At 36.2% G+C, this 21,422-nt stretch overlaps 1 protein-coding gene across 3 annotated transcripts in view; it reads right to left on the minus strand.

The window, feature by feature from the left end:
- The window catches only part of LOC308073625 (NLR family CARD domain-containing protein 3-like), a 22,757-nt gene extending 2,148 nt beyond the window's left edge, over window positions 1-20,609 (minus strand). The window contains exons 1-5 of one of the 3 annotated variants that reach the window (XM_080412644.1): window positions 18,698-20,609; window positions 17,254-17,427; window positions 15,748-15,921; window positions 14,125-14,271; window positions 13,895-13,941 (exon numbers count right to left, since the gene is read on the minus strand). In XM_080412644.1, coding sequence (XP_080268770.1) covers window positions 13,895-13,941; window positions 14,125-14,271; window positions 15,748-15,921; window positions 17,254-17,427; window positions 18,698-20,565 — 2,410 coding nt within the window. In that variant the 5' untranslated portion in view covers window positions 20,566-20,609. The remainder of the gene's footprint in view (window positions 1-13,894; window positions 13,942-14,124; window positions 14,272-15,747; window positions 15,922-17,253; window positions 17,428-18,697) is intronic. The other 2 variants (XM_080412646.1, XM_080412645.1) reach the window with 2 other exon arrangements.
- Between the last annotated feature and the right edge of the window lie 813 nt (window positions 20,610-21,422).

The raw sequence follows: 21,422 nt of genomic DNA on the forward strand, positions 1-21,422 counted from the left end.
ATACTTAAAAGTACACGTCAAATACAGTAGTACCGCTTCAACACTAGCACACACACATCGAATAGAGTACCGCCTGCATGCCAGCGCCCACACATCAAATACATTAGTACCGCCTGAATGACAGCACACACTCATCAAACAGAGTAGGCAAGAACACAAAAAACAAATAAACTCCACGTTTCATTGTGATTTAAAGCGCACCTTGGTGGTAAGCAGAGGCTGCTTTCATGTTCTTTCACCCCTAGTTAAAGGCAATGGTTTAATCCAGAGTAATTTGATAGGTCGTAACCACAGTGGGTCGTACGGTACCAAAATTACAACAAGATAGCGGGAGAGAGAGAGAAAAGTTTCTGGAACCAGCAGCAACACGAGGAAAGGCAACGCACATTGCAGAGGAATATGAACTGATTTTGCTGCTCATAAACAATATAGCAGGAATTATGTTCAAAAGTAAATAGCCGGTGGTGTTTTTGAAACCCAGAGAGGACACAAAATGGACCCTAACGGCTGTCACGGGTGTGTCCCTGCTTTTGCTTGTACAGTTGCAGTTGTCGCCCACACACGGCCCTGACAGTCCCGCAACACGGCAGTGCAGTTTGCCAATGTTTATAACAGAGTTTAGGTATTTCTGAATTACATTATATTCAGTCCACATATAAATACAATCAGGGCCGCATTAACCGCGGAACTTAGTGGAACTTGTGTTCCACGGCCTGCAGCCTGCAGGGGCCCTGTGTGAATTATGTATTTAAAAAATATATATATTATTGTAATTTTTTTTAAATTTATATTATTTTATTTTAATATTATATATATTATTTAAGGTTTCGAGGCCTATCAGGCTCTCGAAGCCTTATTGCATCTCTTGCCTTTCTTCTTCCGCCGTTTTTGGCAGTTCTGGCCTAACCGCGTGGTCACTTTTTACGAAACTCGGCAATATGGTAGAGGGCTATGCCAAACGGCGAAGAAACGAAACTCACAACTATCGTCCAAAGGGTGGCGCTATTTTACTCAATTGACTTTGAACAGGTACAACTCATGCCCTGTTTGACCCACATCCATGACACTTCGATACACACATGCGTCTCCTCATGCCTAACAACTTTCACACTCTGACTTTTGACCTCTGACCTTTAGATCTCCCACCATTTCCAATTATATGAAAAACAGTAAAAATCTATAGCTTTCTGGGATCTTTGAGCAATCTGCACGAAACATTTTACACATGAACTTTGGACCTATGCCGACAAACGTGAGCAAGCGGATTTTCCATAAGTGAAAACATTAAGCTTTTATGAGCCAATTAATATTGCAGTTTTAAGACAATTATTCGTCTGCCACTAACACGTTCATGCAGACTCACATTTGTTTGAAACTTTGCAATAATGTAGAGGGTCATTCCAAGTATCACTGAAACCAATCTTACTCCAATTGGTCAAAGGGGGGCGCTATAGCAATTTTTTTTAAATGCAAACTTTAAACAGGCAAAAGTCTTGCCTCGTTTGGCCGACAGCCATTAAACATGCTTACACATGTGCCTTGACTCATGAGGAACACATCTATCACTTTGTCCAGTAAGCTCCGCCCTTAGATTGTCTGCAATTTAGAGCAGTTTGAAAAACATTTAAACCCAGGATTTCGGAGCAATTTGCGTGAAAGTGTGTCATCTGTGTGAACTCCCTTTTCACCAGTTCAGGTCTGTTAGTCCAATGGCTTAATCATCTACCTTGAAACCATAGGGTCGCCGGTTCAAATCCCACCTCATGCAGACTTCATCTCAATTGCATTGCACACAACGTGACTGTATCAATGAATAAACTTGCAATTGTTAAATGAAACGCTTATTGAGAGTAGTTATTTTCAATGTATGAAGTATTTCATTCCCTCTTTTGTTTTGTTTTGTTGGATCCTCCTTTTTCACTGATTAAGGCTGTGGATTGAATAGCTTGATCAGTTCAGTGTTAGCCTCATGTACCGGAGGTCCACAGTTCAAACCTCACTCATCACAGTTTACATTTAAATTGCATTGTACATAACATGACCCTGTTAATTCAGACATGTGCAATTTTTAAACAATAACATGAAATGCTTTTGAGAGTAGTTGTTTTTTATGTATGACATACTTTCTTCTGAAAATAGCCGATCTACAATCTCACACCTTTTTAGATAGCAACGCATTGTGAGCTTGTAGATCGACTATTTTCACTAGTTTCCATTCCGAGGACAAAAAAAAAAAAACTTTATTGGTAAATGTTTTGTGAACCAGTAATCTAGAGTAGTTAGCATCCTGTCTATCCAATGGCTCAGTCCGTACTGCGGCCATAGCTGAGTGGTTAGTGAGCCCGCCTAGGGAGCCATAGTCCCTGGTTGCCCCAGGTCCGATTCCAGGCCAGGCCAGCAAATGTGTCAATGAAATGAAATGTGTCCCTGAGCAAGACTCTTAACCCCTAATTGCTCACAGGCCCTCATTGGAAACAAGGCCGCAAGGACTTTCATGAACGGACCTGTTAAAGGAATTATCCTTATCCTTTACACTGTCTAACCGCAAGTCTGTAGGACCCTTGTTCAAACCCCAATTTAACCAGTTTGAAAAACATTTAAACCCAGTATTTCGGAGCAATTTGCGTGAAAGTGTGTCATCTGTGTGAACTCCCTTTTCACCAGTTCAGGTCTGTTAGTCCAATGGCTTAATCATCTACCTTGAAACCATAGGGTCGCCGGTTCAAATCCCACCTCATGCAGACTTCATCTCAATTGCATTGCACACAACATGACTGTATCAATGAATAAACTTGCAATTGTTAAATGAAACGCTTATTGAGAGTAGTTATTTTCAATGTATGACGTATTTCATTCCCTCTTTTGTTTTGTTTTGTTGGATCCTCCTTTTTCACTGATTAAGGCTGTGGATTGAATAGCTTGATCAGTTCAGACTTAGCCTCATGTACCGGAGGTCCACAGTTCAAACCTCACTCATCACAGTTTACATTTAAATTGCATTGTACATAACATGACCCTGTTAATTCAGACATGTGCAATAACATGAAATGATTTTGAGAGTAGTTGTTTTTTATGTATGACATACTTTCTTCTGAAAATAGCCGATCTACAATCTCACACCTTTTTAGATAGCAACGCATTGTGAGCTTGTAGATCGACTATTTTCACTAGTTTCCATTCCGAGGACACAAAAAAAACAACTTTATTGGTAAATGTTTTGTGAACCAGTAATCTAGAGTAGTTAGCATCCTGTCTATCCAATAGCTCAGTCCGTACTGCGGCCATAGCTGAGTGGTTAGTGAGCCCGCCTAGGGAGCCATAGGCCCTGGTTGCCCCAGGTACGATTCCAGGCCAGGCCAGCAAATGTGTCGATGAAATGAAATGTGTCCCTGAGCAAGACTCTTAACCCCTAATTGCTCACAGGCCCTCATTGGAAACAAGGCCGCAAGGACTTTCATGAACGGACCTGTTAAAGGAATTATCCTTATCCTTTACACTGTCTAACCGCAAGTCTGTAAGACCCTGGTTCAAACCCCAATTTAACCAGTTTGAAAAACATTTTAATCCAGGATTTCTGAGCAATTTGCGTGAAAGTGTGTCAAATCTGTGAGCTCCTTTTCACCAGTTCAGGTCTGTTGGTCCAATGGCTTAATCATCTTCCTTGAAACCACAGGGTTGCCGGTTCAAATCCCACCTCATGCAGACTTCATCTCAATTGCATTGCACACAACATGACTGTATCAATGAATAAACGTGCAATTGTTAAATGAAACGCTTATTGAGAGTAGTTATTTTCAATGCATGAAAATGCATTTTTTGCATTGAATAGCTTGATCAGTTCAGTGTTAGCCTCATATACCGGAGGTCCACGGTTCAAACCCCACTCATCACAGTTTGCATTTAAATTGCATTGTACATAACATGACCCTGTTAATTCAGACATGTGCAATTTTTAAACAATAACATGAAATGCTTTTGAGAGTAGTTGTTTTTTATGTATGACATACTTTCTTGTGAAAATAGCCGATCTACAATCTCACACCTTTTTAGATAGCAACGCATTGTGAGCTTGTAGATCGACTATTTTCACTAGTTTCCATTCCGAGGACACAAAAAAAAAACTTTATTGGTAATGTTTTGTGAACCAGTGATCTAGAGTAGTTAGCGTCCTGTCTATCCAATAGCTCAGTCCGTACTGCGGCCATAGCTGAGTGGTTAGTGAGCCCGCCTAGAGTGCCATAGGCCCTGGTTGCCCAAGGTACGATTCCAGGCCAGGCCAGCAAATGTGTCGATGAAATGAAATGTGTCCCTGAGCAAGACTCTTAACCCCTAATTGCTCACAGGCCCTCATTGGAAACAAGGCCGCAAGGACTTTCATGAACGGACCTGTTAAAGGAATTATCCTTATCCTTTACACTGTCTAACCGTAAGTCTGTAGGTCCCTGGTTCAAACCCCAATTTAACCAGTTTGAAAAACATTTTAACCCAGGATTTCTGAGCAATTTGCGTGAAAGTCTGCCAAATCTGTGAGCTCCTTTTCACCAATTCAGGTCTGTTGGTCCAATGGCTTAATCATCTACCTTGAAACCACAGGGTTGCCGGTTCAAATCCCACCTCATGCAGACTTCATCTCAATTGCATTGCACACAACATGACTGTATCAATGAATAAACGTGCAATTGTTAAATGAAACGCTTATTGAGAGTAGTTATTTTCAATGTATGACTTGTAGATCTACTATTTTCACTAGTTTCCATTCCGAGGACACAAAAAAAAAATCTTTATTGGTAAATGTTTTGTGAACCAAAAGAGTAGTTAGCGTCCTGTCTATCCAATAGCTCAATCAGTACTGCGGCCATAGCTACGCATCGTTTTGAAAGGAAACATATTTCTGGGGGCCCCTTTTTAAGCATTTTATGCATTTTAAGCATTTTATGCATTTTAAGCATTTTAAGCATTTTAAGCATTTTAACCATTTTATGCATTTTAAGCATTTTATGCATTTTATCTATTGAATGCATTTTAAGCATTTTATGCATTTCAAGCATTTTATGCATAAGCATTTTATGCATTTGATGCATTTGATGCCTTTTATGCCTTTTATGCCTTTTATGCATTTTATCTATTTTATGCATTTTATGCGTTTTATGCATTTTAAGCATTTTATGCATTTTAAGCATTTTATACATTTTAAGCATTTTAAGCATTTTAAGCATTTTATGCATTTTAAGCATTTTATGCATTTTAAGCATTTTATGCATTTTAAAGATTTGATGCATTTTAAGCATTGTATGCATTTTATGCATTGTAAGCATTTTATGCATTGTATGCATTGTATGCATTTTAAGTATTTTATGCATTTTATGCGTTTTATGCATTTTAAGCATTTTATGCATTTCTAGCATTTTATGCATTTTAAGTATTTTATGCATTTTAATGCATTGTAAGCATTTTATGCATTTTAACTATGCATTTTTTGCATTTTATACATTTTAAGCATTTTATCAATTTTTTTGCATTTTAAGCATTTTATGCATTTTAAGTATTTTATGCATTTTAATGCATTGTAAGCATTTTATGCATTTTAAGTATTTTATGCATTTTTTGCATTTTATACATTTTAAGCATTTTATCAATTTTTTGCATTTTAAGCATTTTATGCATTTTAAGCATTTTATGCATTTTAAGCATTGTATGCATTGTAAGCATTTTTATGCATTGCAATCATATTATGCATTTTAAGTATTGTATGCATTTTTTGCATTTTATACATTTTTTGCATTTTATACATTTTATGCACTTTATGCATTTTATGCATTTTTTGCATTTTTTGCATTTTTTGCATTTTTTGCATTTTAAGCTTTTTATGCATTTGATGCATTTTAATCATTTTATGCATTTTAAGTATTTTATGCATTTTATACATTTTATGCATTTTAAGCATTTTATACATTTTATGCATTTAAAGCATTGTATGCATTTTAAGCATTTTATGCATTTTAAGCATTTTATGCATTTTAAGCATTTTATGCATTGTATGCATTGTATGCATTTTAAGCATTTTATGCATTTTATCTATTTTATGCATTTTAAGTAGTTCATGCATTTTAAGCATTTTATGCATTTTAAGCATGCATTTTATCTATTTTATGCATTTTATGCATTTTAAGCATTTTATGCATTTTATGCATTTTAAGCATTTTATAGATTTTAAGCATTTTTTGCATTTGATGCATTTGATGCATTTTATGCATTTTATGCATTGTAATCATTTTATGCATTTTAAGTATTTAATGCATTTTTTGCATTTTATGCATTTTATGCATTTTATACATTTTATGCATTTTATACATTTTATGCATTTTATGCATTTTAAGCATTTTATGCATTTTATACATTTTATGCATTTTATCTATTTCATGCATTTTAAGCATTTTATGCATTTTATCTATTTTATGCATTTTATGCATTTTAAGCATTTTAAGCATTTTAAGCATTGTATGCATTTTATGTATTTTAAGCATTTTATGCATGTTATGCATTTTATACATTTCATGCATTTTATGCATTTTAAGCATTTTATGGATATTATGCATTTTATACATTTTATGCCTTTTATGCCTTTTATGCATTTTATCTATTTTATGCATTTTATGCGTTTTATGCATTTTAAGCATTTTATGCATTTTAAGCATTTTATGCATTTTATGCATTTTAAGCATTTTATGCATTTTATGCATTTTAAGCATTTTATGCATTTTAAAGATTTTATGCATTTTAAAGGGATACTTCACTTTAGGGCCGGGGACACATTTAAAAAAAATATTAAAAATAAATGAAAAAAGTTATGGACAATTCATGGCCCCCGCACGCATTAGAGTGTCCTACTAATGTGTGAGGGGGCCATGAATTTTCCATAACTTTTTTCATTTATTTTTAATATTTATTTTAAATGTGTCCCCGGCCCGAGAGTGAAGTATCCCTTTAAGCATTGTATGCATTTTATGCATTGTATGCATTTTAAGTATTTTATGCATTTTATGCATTGTAAGCATTTTATGCATTGTAAGCATTTTATGCATTTTAAGTATTTTATGCATTTTTTGCATTTTAAGCATTTTATGCATTTTATGCATTTTATGCATTTTATCTATTGAATGCATTTTAAGCATTTTATGCATTTTATGCATTGTATGCATTTTAAGTATTTTATGCATTTTATGCATTGTAAGCATTTTATGCATTGTAAGCATTTTAAGTATTTTAAGTATTTTATGCATTTTTTGCATTTTATACATTTTAAGCATTTTATGCATTTTATGCATTTTATGCATTTTATCTATTGAATGCATTTTAAGCATTTTATGCATTTTATGCATTTCAAGCATTTTAAGCATTTTATGCATTTGATGTATTTTTACGCATTTTAAGCATTGTATGCATTTTATACATTGTAAGCATTTTATGCATTTTATGCATTTTAAGCATTTTATACATTTTAAGCATTTTATGCATTTGATGCATTTTAAGCATGTTATGCATTTTAAGCATTGTATGCATTTTATACATTTTAAGCATTTTCAGCATTTTATGGATTTTATCTATTTTATTCATTTTAAGCATTTTATCTATTTTATGCATTTTATGCGTTTTATGCATTTTAAGCATTTCTAGCATTTCTAGCATTTTAAGTATTTTATGCATTTTAATGCATTGTAAGCATTGTAAGCATTTTATGCATTTTAAGCATTGTATGCATTGTAAGCATTTTATGCATTGCAATCATATTATGCATTTTTTTAAGTATTTTATACATTTTTTGCATCTTATGCACTTTATGCACTTTATGCATTTAAAGCATTGTATGCATTTTATGCATTTTTTGCATTTTTTGCATTTTAAGCTTTTTATGCATTTGATGCATTTTAATCATTTTAATCATTTTATGCATTTTATGCATTTTATACATTTTATACATTTTATGCATTTTAAGCATTTTAAGCATTTTAAGCATTTTATGCATTTTAAGTATTTTATGCATTGTATGCATTTTATGCATTTTATGCATTTTTTGCATTTTATACATTTTATGCATTTTATCTATTTCATGCATTTTAAGCATTTTATGCATTTTAAGCATTTTATGCATTTTTAGCATTTTATGCATTTTAAGCATTGTAGGCATTTTATGCATTGTATGCATTGCATGCATTTTGCATTTTATGCATTTTATCTATTTCATGCATTTTAAGCATTTTATGCATTTTATGCATTTTAAGCATTTTATGCATTTTAAGCATTTTATGCATTTTAAGCATTGTAGGCATTTTATGCATTGTATGCATTGTATGCATTGCATGCATTTTAAGTATTTTATGCATTTTATGCATTGTAAGCATTTTATGCATTGTAAGCATTTTATGCATTGTATGCATTGTAAGCATTTTATGCATTTTAAGTATTTTATGCATTTTTTGCATTTTATACATTTTAAGCATTTTATGCATTTTATCTATTTTTTGCATTTTATTAATTTTAAGCCTTTTATCTATTTTTTCATTTGAAGCATTTTATGCATTTTAAGCATTGTAATCATATTATGCATTTTAAGTATTTTATGCATTTTATGCATTTTAAGCATTTCATATTTTTTTTGCATTTTATACATTTTATGCACTTTATGCATTTAAAGCATTGTATGCATTTTAAGCATTTCATGCATTTGATGCATTTTAAGCATTTTATGCATTTTAAGCATTTTAAGCATTTTATGCATTTTATGTATTTTATGCATTTTAGTATTTTATGCATTTTAAGCATGCATTTTATGCATTTTATGCATTTTATGCATTTTATACATTTTAAGCATTTTTTGCATTTGATGCATTTTAAGCATTTTATGCATTTTAAGCATTGTATGCATTTTATGCGTTTCATGCATTTTATGCATTGTAAGCATTTTATGCATTTTATGCATTGTAATCATTTTATGCATTTTAAGTATTTTATGCATTTTATGCATTTTATGCATTTTAAGCATTTTATGCATTTTATGCATTTTTTGCATATTTTAAGCATTTTATGCATTTCATGCATTTTATACATTTTATGCATTTTATACATTTTAAGCATTTTATGTATTTTTTGCATTTTATACATTTTATGCATTTTATCTATTTCATGCATTTTAAGCATTTTATGCATTTTAAGCATTTTAAGCATTGTATGCCTTTTATGCATTGTATGCATTGTATGCATTGTATGCATTGCATGTATTTTAAGTATTTTATGCATTGTAAGCATTTTATGCATTTTAAGTATTTTATGCATTTTTTGCATTTTACATTTTAAGCATTTTATTTATTTTTTGCATTTTATTAATTTGAAGCATTTTATCTATTTTTTCATTTTATGCATTTTAAGCATTTTATGCATTTTATACATTTTAAGCATTTTATGCATTTTATACATTTTATGCATTTTATGAATTTTATGCATTTTATGCATTTTATACATTTCATGCATTTTATACATTTTAAGCATTTTATGGATATTATGCATTTTATACATTTTAAGTATTTTATGATTTTTTTTGCATATTATATATTTTAAGCATTTTATGCATTTTATGCATTTTATGCATTTTTTGCATTTTTTGCATTTTATGCATTTTAAGCATTTTATGCATTTTATGCATTTTTAGCATTTTATGCATTTTATACATTTTATGCCTTTTAAGCATTTTATGCCTTTTATCTATTTTAAGCATTTTATGCATTTTAAGCATTTTATGCATTTTAAGCATTTTATACATTTTATGCATTTTATGCATTTTAAGCATTGTATGCATTGTATGCATTGTATGCATTGTAAGCATGTTATGCATTGTATCCATTGTAAGCATGTTATGCATTTTAAGTATTTTATGCCTTTTATACATTTTAAGCATTTTAAGAGGGAGAGAGGGGAGAGGGAGAGAGAGACAGAGGGGGAGAGGGAGAGAGAGACAGAGGGGGAGAGGGAGAGAGGGGGAGAGAGAGAGGGGGGGAGAGGGATAGAGGGAGAGAGGGGGAGAGGGAGAGAGGGAGAGAGGGGGAGAGGGGGAGAGAGAGAGAGAGGGAGGGACTCTTCCTGTCTCTGCCTTATCCCTCGAAACCGCTTATCGCTGCTTGCAGCTATATTTATTATTATTATTTATAAAAATGTATACATTCGGGCCCTGCTGTGTGAATTATATATATTTAGAAACATATGTTGCTTTAGTTTTAATGTTGCGCGGCAGAACAGATGCAAACCTCTTGCATACCGTCGCTGGTACTGATGTGTCACTTCTACTTCCTGTAAGTAGACAAAAAAATAAAACTACTGTCGAGTAATCTTTATAAGTGGCTCTTATTTTGAAATCCTCCGCTTTTAGGGTAAGTTTGTTTCTGTTAACCAGTTTGGCTCTGCTATCATGGTCTGTGACAGCAACACAAATAAACAAGAACCATGTGGATTAAACGCAAGATTTGGGCCAACGTTCATATTTACGATATGAAAACCAGCTCCTGTGACTTAAACATTGTACAAACTTTGGAAGTGCCGTGCGTTAATCTCTTTGAACCTCGGCGCAGCATGGTGAGTTAATCTTACAATGAAGATGTGTGTGTGCGTGTGTGTGTTTGTTTGAAGTAGGCTTAGCTTAGACTGTATATCACGTGCTGTGTTTGAATAATGTAGCTCACAGTTGTTAATGTCATCTCTGTCTGTCTGTCTGTCTGTCTTTGTGTTTATGTGCTACCATAATGTACACTGTGAAAATCTAAATGAAATATATCTTAATACATTTGTACTGTGCAAATAGCTGAATAGTATGGGGTAGTAGGTCTACGCTACAGTACTGTATTTTAACATCAGTCAGTCATAATGGTGATCCATAATATTATTTTCTGAGGTGGTAAAAAGGTTGAGAACCACTGCGGTAGACTTCAATAGGTCTTTTTGCTTTAACTTTTCAAGTATATTTCAGAGCCTGTACTTTTATACTTTTACTTGAGTAATTAGTTGAATGAGTACTTTTACTAAAGTCGCTTTTTACATAAGTAAATGTATCTGAGGCTACTTCTACTTTAAGTAAAGAAAGTGAGTAGTACTTTTCCCATCTCTGCTGAGTATTGTTTTCTCAATTCTAAACTTGAATTGTTGAATTTCTTATGAAGAATAAGAAAATAAATATGAAACATTTGTTACCCATCTCATCACCATATGTCTAGTAGCCTACGACTGTAATGACCATAAAGTAACCTCCTTAATAATAAACGTAATTTGTAAATTACAAATTACGTTTATTATTAATTAATTACAAATTGTAATGATAGACACTGTAGTTATAGCATAGACTGAAGTTGGAAAGGCTGTGTCAGCACCAATCGTGCTGGAGGTGGCACGTGCACCAAACGCACGTGCGCGTGAACGCACCCAATATTGTCCGATTATGTTGAGATGGGGCCTTTGATTTGGTGTAGTTCCACGGCCCTGAGGGGCCTTAATGCGGCCCTGAATACAATACATATTTTAAACATAATCATCTTTGTCATCACAGTAATTTATAACAGTCTCTGCATTCAGGCATGAACAGAGACACATTAACTATGCTTAGCTTTTGAGACAGATGAAGTGTCACAATATATTCCAATGTATATAATTGTATTATGCTTATATCATACTGTACAACACAATAAAGCCAGTGGCTTGTTGTTCACATGTAGGCTACTGTATGACTAGCTATGTGCAATCTCTTACATGTAGTTACTTTATCAGCTGAAGCTCTATAATTCAGCATTATGAAAATGTGTCTCTCTTCAACAAACTGAGACAGCAACGCTTTTTAGCTAGATGTGTGTGTGTTAAATGTGTGTGTGTGTGTGTGTGTGTGTGTGTGTGTGTGTGTGTGTGTGTGTGTGTGTGTGTGTTAAATGTGTGTGTCAGGGCCGTGAGTGGCCGGCGGGCGGGGGACGAGAACTGGAAATGTACGTGCAAAGGCGCTAGGGATGCGTCACGGGTCCATTTGGTTACACTCCCAGAGTTAACTTAACACTGGTAAATGAACACTGGAGGGGTCCTTGTGTATATCTGTTGTATGCAGTTCGGCCCGGGAAATACAGTATGAGACAAACTGTGAGAGCCCAACATTTTAATGAACAGCAGCAGCTGCCTTTTTCTCTTCATTAAATATTATTGTCTGTAATTCATGAACAACAATTCTACCTTTTCAAAGCAGTTGGGCTCATTCTGTTTTTCAAAGTGACTGTCCCACTCAGCAGTTATTGATTGTATTTAACATATTCATTTGGAATGAGCAATGCCTTTGATGTGAGGACGAGAGGTGTGCTGATTAGACAGACTGACAGCTGCCGCAGCACTTAATTTAGCCTGCTTTATCCTGTTGGATTCATTCAACATATGCTTCATATAGCCTACATATAGCCTGTTGCTGGCCGCCACAGAATCTAATTATTAGGCTAATATAAAAACAAGAGGCTTCAGGGGGAAATGTTCGATCGCTTTGTAACTCCAAGTAAGTTTCAATCACTTTGGTTTATGAACAAAGGCTTTGATCTGAAATGGTAGTTGATAGCCTACTGGACACATGGTAATCCACACGGCAGTAGAAAACATTTAGCCTCCCTCCAGACTGTTGACTTTATTATTTACTGTAGCTCCAACACATTATTGGCTGATGATAACTGGCACAAGGAATTAATAATCAGACTTTGAAGATAACAGAGAGAGAGTTTGAATGACAGACATCCCTTCAGAATTACGTGCAAGACCGGGTATCATGCATCCTGCGCAGCGTGCCCATAGAGTTATGATATATTGTGTGCCACGCTTAACCGTCCGACCACAAGGAAATAAACAAAACCCCCTTAAATAAAAAACGAACGTTCCCTAAATCTACAAAGTAACTACAGTAGTTGGTAAAGCTGTCAGATACTAGTAGGGAAGTAAAAAGTAAAATATTTGCAAGAGATATACTGTAGTGGAGTAGAAATATAAAGTACCTCAAGATTTTACTCAAGTACAGTACTTGAGTCAATGCACTTTCCACCACTGACTACATTTCCTAATAAGCAGATGGGGGTAGAGTAGCCAAAAACTGTACTCAATTAAAGTTACGAATCCAAATAAGTATTTCAGTAAGTATCTAGTAGAAAGGATCGGATTTAATGTTTAAATAATGAGAGCAGAATTAATGTAATAAAAATGTACAAAATATGAATGTGTAACTACATGTCCAATAGAAATAAACAAAATATTGAATAGCATTATGCAAATTCAAATATGACCTATCCCTTTAACCACTTTCAACCTGGAGGAGTCACTATGTTGGGCATGTCATTATAGGCAAAACCTTTCAAACATAACAAATAGAATATCTATTTCACTCAGTCTGGCCTGTGCCCTGAGATGAGTTTGACACCCCTGATTTAAACCTATATCAACAATTGTTTCATTAGAGAGAAGCTACCGTTAATTAAAGTACTTCTGTTTTGTGTGCTCTTATAGGCCAGAGGGTTTGCATTCAGAGAGGAAGTGATGAAAGCTTTGAGAAGTAGGTACTCAGTAGCTTGATGAATATATCAACCTTAGTGTATAATTCTAGAATCCTACAGTATGTGGACACCACAGGTAGGCAGGGTTCACCCCAATACTAAGCTGGTAATTTGTAATAAAACCCAGGAAGTAAGATTCTGTATTATTTTGATTAATAGCAACGTATTATAGTTGGGGTTATTATCGTCTTAATTCACAGTAGGATGTGAATTAATTAATGTCACATGCTGCTGTGTATATGAGCTGTTCATCTAAATTCATCTGATTTCATGAATAAAACAGAATACACACTTACACTTCCTCAAGCCTGGTTTCAGCATCTTCTCTCCACCATGTTCCACACTGAGGGTGAAGGAGAGACAAAGTCAGGCCTGTATATTCTACTACTGTAACTAGATAATAGAAACAATGATTGATAACAATGTTCACCATCAAACATTAAACATTGCTATACATCATCACAGTATGATTTCTATACTCTAAACATACTAGAACACATTTGAGTGGCAGCAGGTCTCTCCATACCTGAGAGCCTCCAGTGGTAGAGCAGAGAGTTGATCAGTGTCTCCTAGGTGATTGTAGTTTAAGTCCAACACTTTGAGATGGGAGTTGGATCTCAGAGCTGAGACCAGATAAGAACAACCTTCCTCTGTGACCAGACAGCCTGACAACCTATAGTGCCCCACACACACACACACACACACACACACACACACACACACACACACACACACACACACACACACACAATGATGTTAATATTCTAAAGGACATGAACACACCTGCATGTGATGTGATGCTAATGTTCTAAACATACCTGCTACTATATGCTATCTATACAGTATTATGTACATATATATTCTTTGATTACATTTTTTGACCGGTTTCTATACTGTTTTCTTTCTTTCCTGCTCTTATTCTACCTCTATCTCGCACAAACAATTGTCACCCTCTTCTTTACACCTGTAAACCTGTGATGTGACAATCCCACCACACGCACACACACGCACGCACACACGCGCACACACACACACACACACACACACACACACGCACACGCACACGCACACGCACGCACACACACATACAGTTTACATCCATTTAACTCTGACCAATCTCCCTGATTTTCTATCTACAAAAAAGGGATATTTTAATATGGAACTATTGGAGACAATATCTTTCTATTAGAACCCACAGACACACCCATGCAGTGCCAAGTCAGTGTTGTGGAGGATCTCACAGCACACCACTGCTCCAACTGGTCCACACTTTGCACAAATATTGCTCAGTGGTCATTGGGATTGCTGCTTTACGCACCGTTAATGTATTTTGTAAACACGTTGTTACATATACATTTTTATTGTTTTTTTTGCCCAACATTTTGGCCAGTAGGCCGCCAGTTGCACCACATTTGGTTACATATAGAATTATGTTAAATAGTTGTAGGCTATACCTGATGTAATGACAGCTATCAAATACAACTCACTGATGTCATTCAGAGGGTGACACTGATTACATCCCACATGTTCTTCTAATGGTTTTGATTGTCTGTCAGTGTTTATTTATGTCATTCATAAAATCACTCTGCAAGTGATAGAGACAAATTCTCTGTTGTCCCAAATGTGTGTACCATTTGTCATTTAATATCATGTAGACAAGGTTACTGAGCACAATCATTTTCCAATATTGTACTAATTTATTCCCAACTTCTTCCCAACCATTGAACGTTTTTATTGTGGGAAATGGGGAGGGAATAACTCACAATTTTGTTTATACTCCTCTACCTAGCCTATAACTTTTCAGAATGAAAACAGATACATTGCTGCCTACATGTATACAAATACTTGATCAATACAAATGACACTCAAAGCTGATGGGGACAGCTGGGAGGAGGCCTGGTAGTGTCTGTAGTACAGGGGGGCTTTTTCGGGACGAACGCTTTTTCTAGTTCAATGAATCAATGGTCCAAACTTGTGAAACTTAACAAGTTGTCTTTGCATTCGACAGCTTGACAGATATTATACTATATACTATTGTCTGTGCCCCCCAACACACACACACAGACCAAAAAAGAAAAGTAATTAGGATAAGCTCCATGTGTAATTACTCCAGAATTGTCATCTGTTGAACAGGTTCATGAATACTGACCTGAGGGTCTCCAGTTTACAGTCTGGACTCCCCAGTCCAACGCAGAGCTCCCTCACGCCTGAATCGCCCAGATCATTATTGTTTAGATCCATTTCTTTCAAAGTAGAGGACCTGGACCTGAGAACTGATGATAACTCCTCACAGCATCTCTCTGACAGATTACAACCACTCAGCCTGAAGAAACAGTAGTGATTACATCATTGTTTGTATTTTATGTTTCTGTTAACGAAACATCACATTATACATTAAACATATCGAATCAATCTATCAACTTTATTGTCACAACAAAGTGAGGTGAAACTCTTGTTTAAGCAGGCTTTCACGTTTGCAGTTCAAGGGGTAAAAGAGAATTACAAGTAAAAAATGGAAAATAAAAAGAGCACAAAAAGCCTGAAAATAGCAGCATGTTAAGATCAGTATTCTGTCATATACAGAGGTCCTAAATCACATGTAGTACATTCAATAAAGTGCATGTCAGCGTCATGTCAGCTTTGAAGTCTTAAAGGAAGACCTAGAAGTCCAGTTATTAGTATTAGTTGAAACAAAAAACCTTCATGCATGTAACTTTAAATGCAACTTTAAAAATGTTTCAGTTAGTATTTGTATGATTTTTATCTTTACTTCTGAGGGTAATAATACAATCAGTTGAATGGGGGTTATGGTTATCTCCCATTCTGTTCATTTGTTTGTATGTCTGTCTGTCTGTCTGTCTGTTAGTAAAATAAGTCATGAACAGAAGGCTAGGATTTAATGGAACTTAGTGGTAAAATTCAGTAGGCTTCAGTCTGAGGAAGGGTGAAAGCCCCAAACATCACAGCATTATTCAGGTGCAATAAATAATTCTATAACTAGAGTCCACAGTGTGTGAGCGTTCTCTTTTGGTTTTCATGTTATATTTTTTCGTTCAGCACCTGCCCAACTTCAGGTGTGGATGTGCATGTCTTTCCTCCTTTTTATGTTCAATTTCAGTAGGCTGCCATGACAAGATGATTACAGTTGGGGTCAAATAGCTCAAAGGTCATTGTCAAAATCAAAGTCAGACCTACATAATCGATCAAATCATATCTTGATATTTGCATTGTGCTGGTGGAGAAAGGGTTATATTTTCTGGGGGGATGGGGGGAATCCATGCATTTAATATCAGCAAGTATATAGGGCTTAAGGGGTTAAGAAATCCCCCCCCCCCCCCCCCTCTGATTTTTGAACAAATCAAATCTTGGGTGGAGGTATGTGCTAGTGCAACGTTCTAGTTTAATACAAGCTGGGCTAATTGATGAAGAGTTCTGGTGATTTTAAGGGAGTTCTGTTTCCTCCTAAAACTCTCATGTTTACACTCCACGTGTTCAAGGGGATGTTTACACTCCACAGAGAAGCACAAATGACAGTAAATCTACAAAAAGGGACGTTTTAATATGGAGCTATTGGAGACAATATTAATTGAATTAATGGTCCAAACTTGAGAAACTCCAGAATTGTCATCTGTTGAACAGGTTCATGAATACTGACCTGAGGGTCTCCAGTGTACAGTCTGGGCTCCCCAGTCCAACGCAGAGCTCCTTCACGCCTGAATCGCCCAGATCATTATTAGTTAGATCCATTTCTTTCAAACCAGAGGAGCTGGAGCTGAGAACTGATGATAACTCCTCACAGCATCTCTCTGACAGGTTACAGCCACTCAGCCTGAAGAAACAGTAGTGATTACATCCAATGTTTATATTTTATGTTTCTGTTTAAGAAACATCACATTATACATGAAACATATCCAGTTATTATATCATTTCAGTTAGTATTTGTATTTTATCAGTACTTCTGTGGATAATAATAACAGTTGGATGGGGGTTATGGTTATATCTCCAATTCTGTTAATTTGATTGAATGTCTGTCTATCTGTTAGTAAAATAAGTCATGAACAGGTGGCCAAGATTTCATGGAACTTAGAGGGTAAGTTAAGTAGGCTGCCATGACAAGATGATTAAAGTTGGGGTCAAACAGCCTGGCTACTGCTGGCTATTGTGCACATTATAGATTATAGATAAAGATATGTCTGGACTATAGTGTGTCATTGTCGCTGCAGCTAGCCACCACAATAATGTGTCAATACAGAACATGAGCACGTGGGGCTCGCCCTATCCGTGCATCTGGTGTAGCTGGTATGATTGACATCAATTGGATCTTTACAAACGCCTTTGCCTTGCAAATTATATTCGTCTCAATTGTGTTGATTTTAATATTTTTTACCTCTGGATTTTAATTGACTGTTGTTTTTTATCCTTATGGATGGTTTATATCTTGGTATTGTAAAGCACTTTGTAACATTGTTTTTTAAGTGCTTTAGAAATAAAGTTTATTATTATTATTATTATTGATTTTATTATCATTTTATTATTACTATGAATGTTTTTACTATTATTATCATTATTATTATTGTGGTCAGTCCAGAGTCTGTGCAGTGTTGTGTGTACCAGGTGCACGCGGCCCCCACGGTAAACACCACAGTGGTAAAGCACCATGTTACAACACTGAACGGAACAGAGATTGATAGACAGACAGACAGACAGACAGACAGACACACACAGAAGAAGAACAAAAACTTTAGCGGTTGTTCGTGGTTGTAAATAGAAATATTTCCATCCCTCCATAGCAATCCACACAGACAGGCAGACAGAGCTTCCTACATGCATCCCCCAGCTGATAATCATTATGATTAATGGATGTGTTCACCCGGGTCAGGCTCAAACATTAGTGTTCAAATCAAGTAACCATTTTAACCCCAGAAATTGCAATAAATAGCCGATCTACAAGCCCAAAACAAACCATGAAGCAACAGGTTGTAGATCTGCTATTTTTGCTATTCATTATTTTGTATAGGAATGAATGTTCAATTATTGTATTTTCTTTCCTATAACAGAAAAATTACACATTAAATGTATCCAGTTATCAGTTCACCTACAGAGCTCTATTGGAGGCTTTGATCACTGGCAGCAGCCCCAGAAGAGCCTCCTCTGAAGCTTGGAATTCCTTCAGGTCAAACACATCCAGCTCCTTTCCTGATGACATCAATATGAAGACCAGAGCTGACCACTGAGCAGGAGAGAGTTCTTTTGTGGAGAGACTTCCTCTAAACAGGTACAGTTGGATCTCCCTCTCTAGAGAATGATCATTCATCTCATTCAGACAGTGGAACAGATTGATGCTTCTCTCTGGAGAGGGGTTCTCACTGATCATCTTCTTGATGTACAGGACTGTTTCCTGATTGGTCTCAATGGTCTCCTCCCAATGGAAACCTCCTGTTTCTTCTTCTTCGAGACTTCCTGAACTCAGGTACTCTTGGATCTCTTGTCCCAACAGTGTTTTTAAGAGAGTCTGATTGGTTTTCACTGAGAGGCCCAGCAGGAAACGGAGGAACAGGTCCAAGTGTCCATTAGAACTCTGTAAGGCCTTGTCTATAGCACTCTGGTAGAGGTGATTTATGTCAGGTTCGGGCGGCATGGAGTTTGTTTGTGGTTCTGACAGAAGTTTGGGCAGCATGGAGGTTGTTTGTGGTTCTGACAGAAGTTTGGGCGGCATGGAGGTTGTTTGTGGTTCTGACAGAAGGTTGACACCGGTGTTGACGAATGTGACAAAGACATGAAGAGCAGCCAGAAACTCCTGAACGCTCAGATGGACAAAGCAGAACACCTTGTCATGGCGCCACCCACCGTCAATCTCTTTAAACATCTGTGTGAACACTCCTGAGTACACTGCTGCATCTCTGATATCAATGGCACTATCTGTCAGGTCTGTTTCATAGAAGATCAGGTTGCCTTTCTCCAGCTGTTTATAAGCCAGTTTTCCCAGAGACAACATGGCCTCCATATTCTTCTCTGGATTCCCGTCACATGGTGTTGTTTTGTCATGATACTTGTCCTCCCTGTGTTTGGACTGAGACTCCATGAAGCGGATGTACATCTCAGTCAGGGTATTTGGCAATGTCAGTTTCTTCACTGTTGTTAACATGTCCTGGACAACTGCAGCAATGATACAACAGAATACTGGGATGTGGCACATGATGTGGAGGCTTCGTTTTTTCTTGATGCGTGAGTGGATTGTACTGGCCTGGTTTTCATCACTGAATCTCTTCATGAAGTACTCCTCCTTCTGGAGGTCATTGAACCCTCTCACCTCTGTCACCCTGTCAACATACTCTTTAGGGATCAGAGTGGCTGCTGCAGGTCGTGTGGTTATCCAGATGCGAGCAGAGGGAAGCAGGTTCCCTCTAATGAGGTTTGTTAGCAACACATCCACTGAGGTTTGCTTTGTGACATCAGTACAGATCTCACTGTTATCAAAGTCTAGAGAATGCCTCCACTCATCTAATCCATCAATGATGAACACAACTTGGGATCCTTGGAAACGGCAGATTTCTTCTTCGTTGGTGGTTACACCAAAAAAGTAATGAATAAGGTCAATCAAGCTGTAATTCTTTTTCTCATTCAGCATCAAATTCAGCTCTCGGAAAGTGAATGGAAATATTAAGTGGATTTCCTTGTTGGCTTTGTTTTCTGCCCAGTCCAGGGTGTATTTCTGAGTTAAGACTGTTTTACCAATGCCAGCCACTCCCTTTGTCATCACTGTTCTGAATGTCTTTTCTTCTCCAGGTTTAAGGATGTTGTCTAGTTGGATAGTTTTCTCTTTTCTGGCTGTTTTCCTGGATGCTGTTTCAATCTGTCTGACCTCATGTTCCAGATTGACCTCTTCACTCCCTCCCTCTGTGATGTAGAGCTCTGTGTAGATCTCATTCAGAAGTTGTTTTTGTCCTTTTGTGATCCACTCCAACATACAGTTAAACTTCTCCCTCAGAATAGACTTGAGTTGGCGTCGACTCACAGGAGCGAGAGTTTCTAAATGATCAAAGAACAGAGGATAACAATAAGTGGATGTTATGGTAAATGTAGTCCTCAAATGAGAGGTCTTGGTAATTCTAAAGTTAAAAGAGGATCATGTCTGCTGCTGTAGCCGCTGAGGTGTGTAAAAGTATGTTTTACTGTCAGATTATCAATATTATTGACTATGTAGCTCTATATAATACATTATACGACAAATAGCTTATAGATTGGGAATTTTCACAATGTTTTAAAATAAATGTTCAAATGTGACAAATTTAGAAAATTGGTTGAAAGTGGTTAAACACATCAGTCACATCATTATTCTGTTCTGATGAAGACTGTCATGAAGACCAAAATGTTTGACTGTCAAGTGAAGTCATACTTGAAGTACTTCTATGATATTTTAATCCACGTTTACAAAGATAAACAGGGTGTGATTTTGTTAAGAAATTCAATGTTTTGTTAAATCGTTAAAGGACAGGGACAGAAGGAAAGAGAAGCGGAGAGAGGGAGAGGGAAACATAGAGAGAGTTAAAGAGAAGAGGAGAGAGGGAGAAGGGGAGAGGGAAACATGCGTGTGCGCCCGCCCGCCCGCCCGCCCGCTTGCCCGCCCGCCCACCCACCCACCCGCTTGCCCACCCACCCACCCACCCACCCACACACACACACACACACACACACACACACACACACACACACACACACACACACACACACACACACACAGATATTTCCATGAACAAATAAGAACGAAGATGCAGTTCTCTGGGTTAGGGTCAATTTCCCTTCAGTCAAGTTAGGAAATCAACA

This window comes from Gymnoscopelus braueri, assembly GCF_963280865.1.
Source record: "Gymnoscopelus braueri genome assembly, chromosome: 18".
NCBI lineage: Eukaryota > Metazoa > Chordata > Actinopteri > Myctophiformes > Myctophidae > Gymnoscopelus > Gymnoscopelus braueri.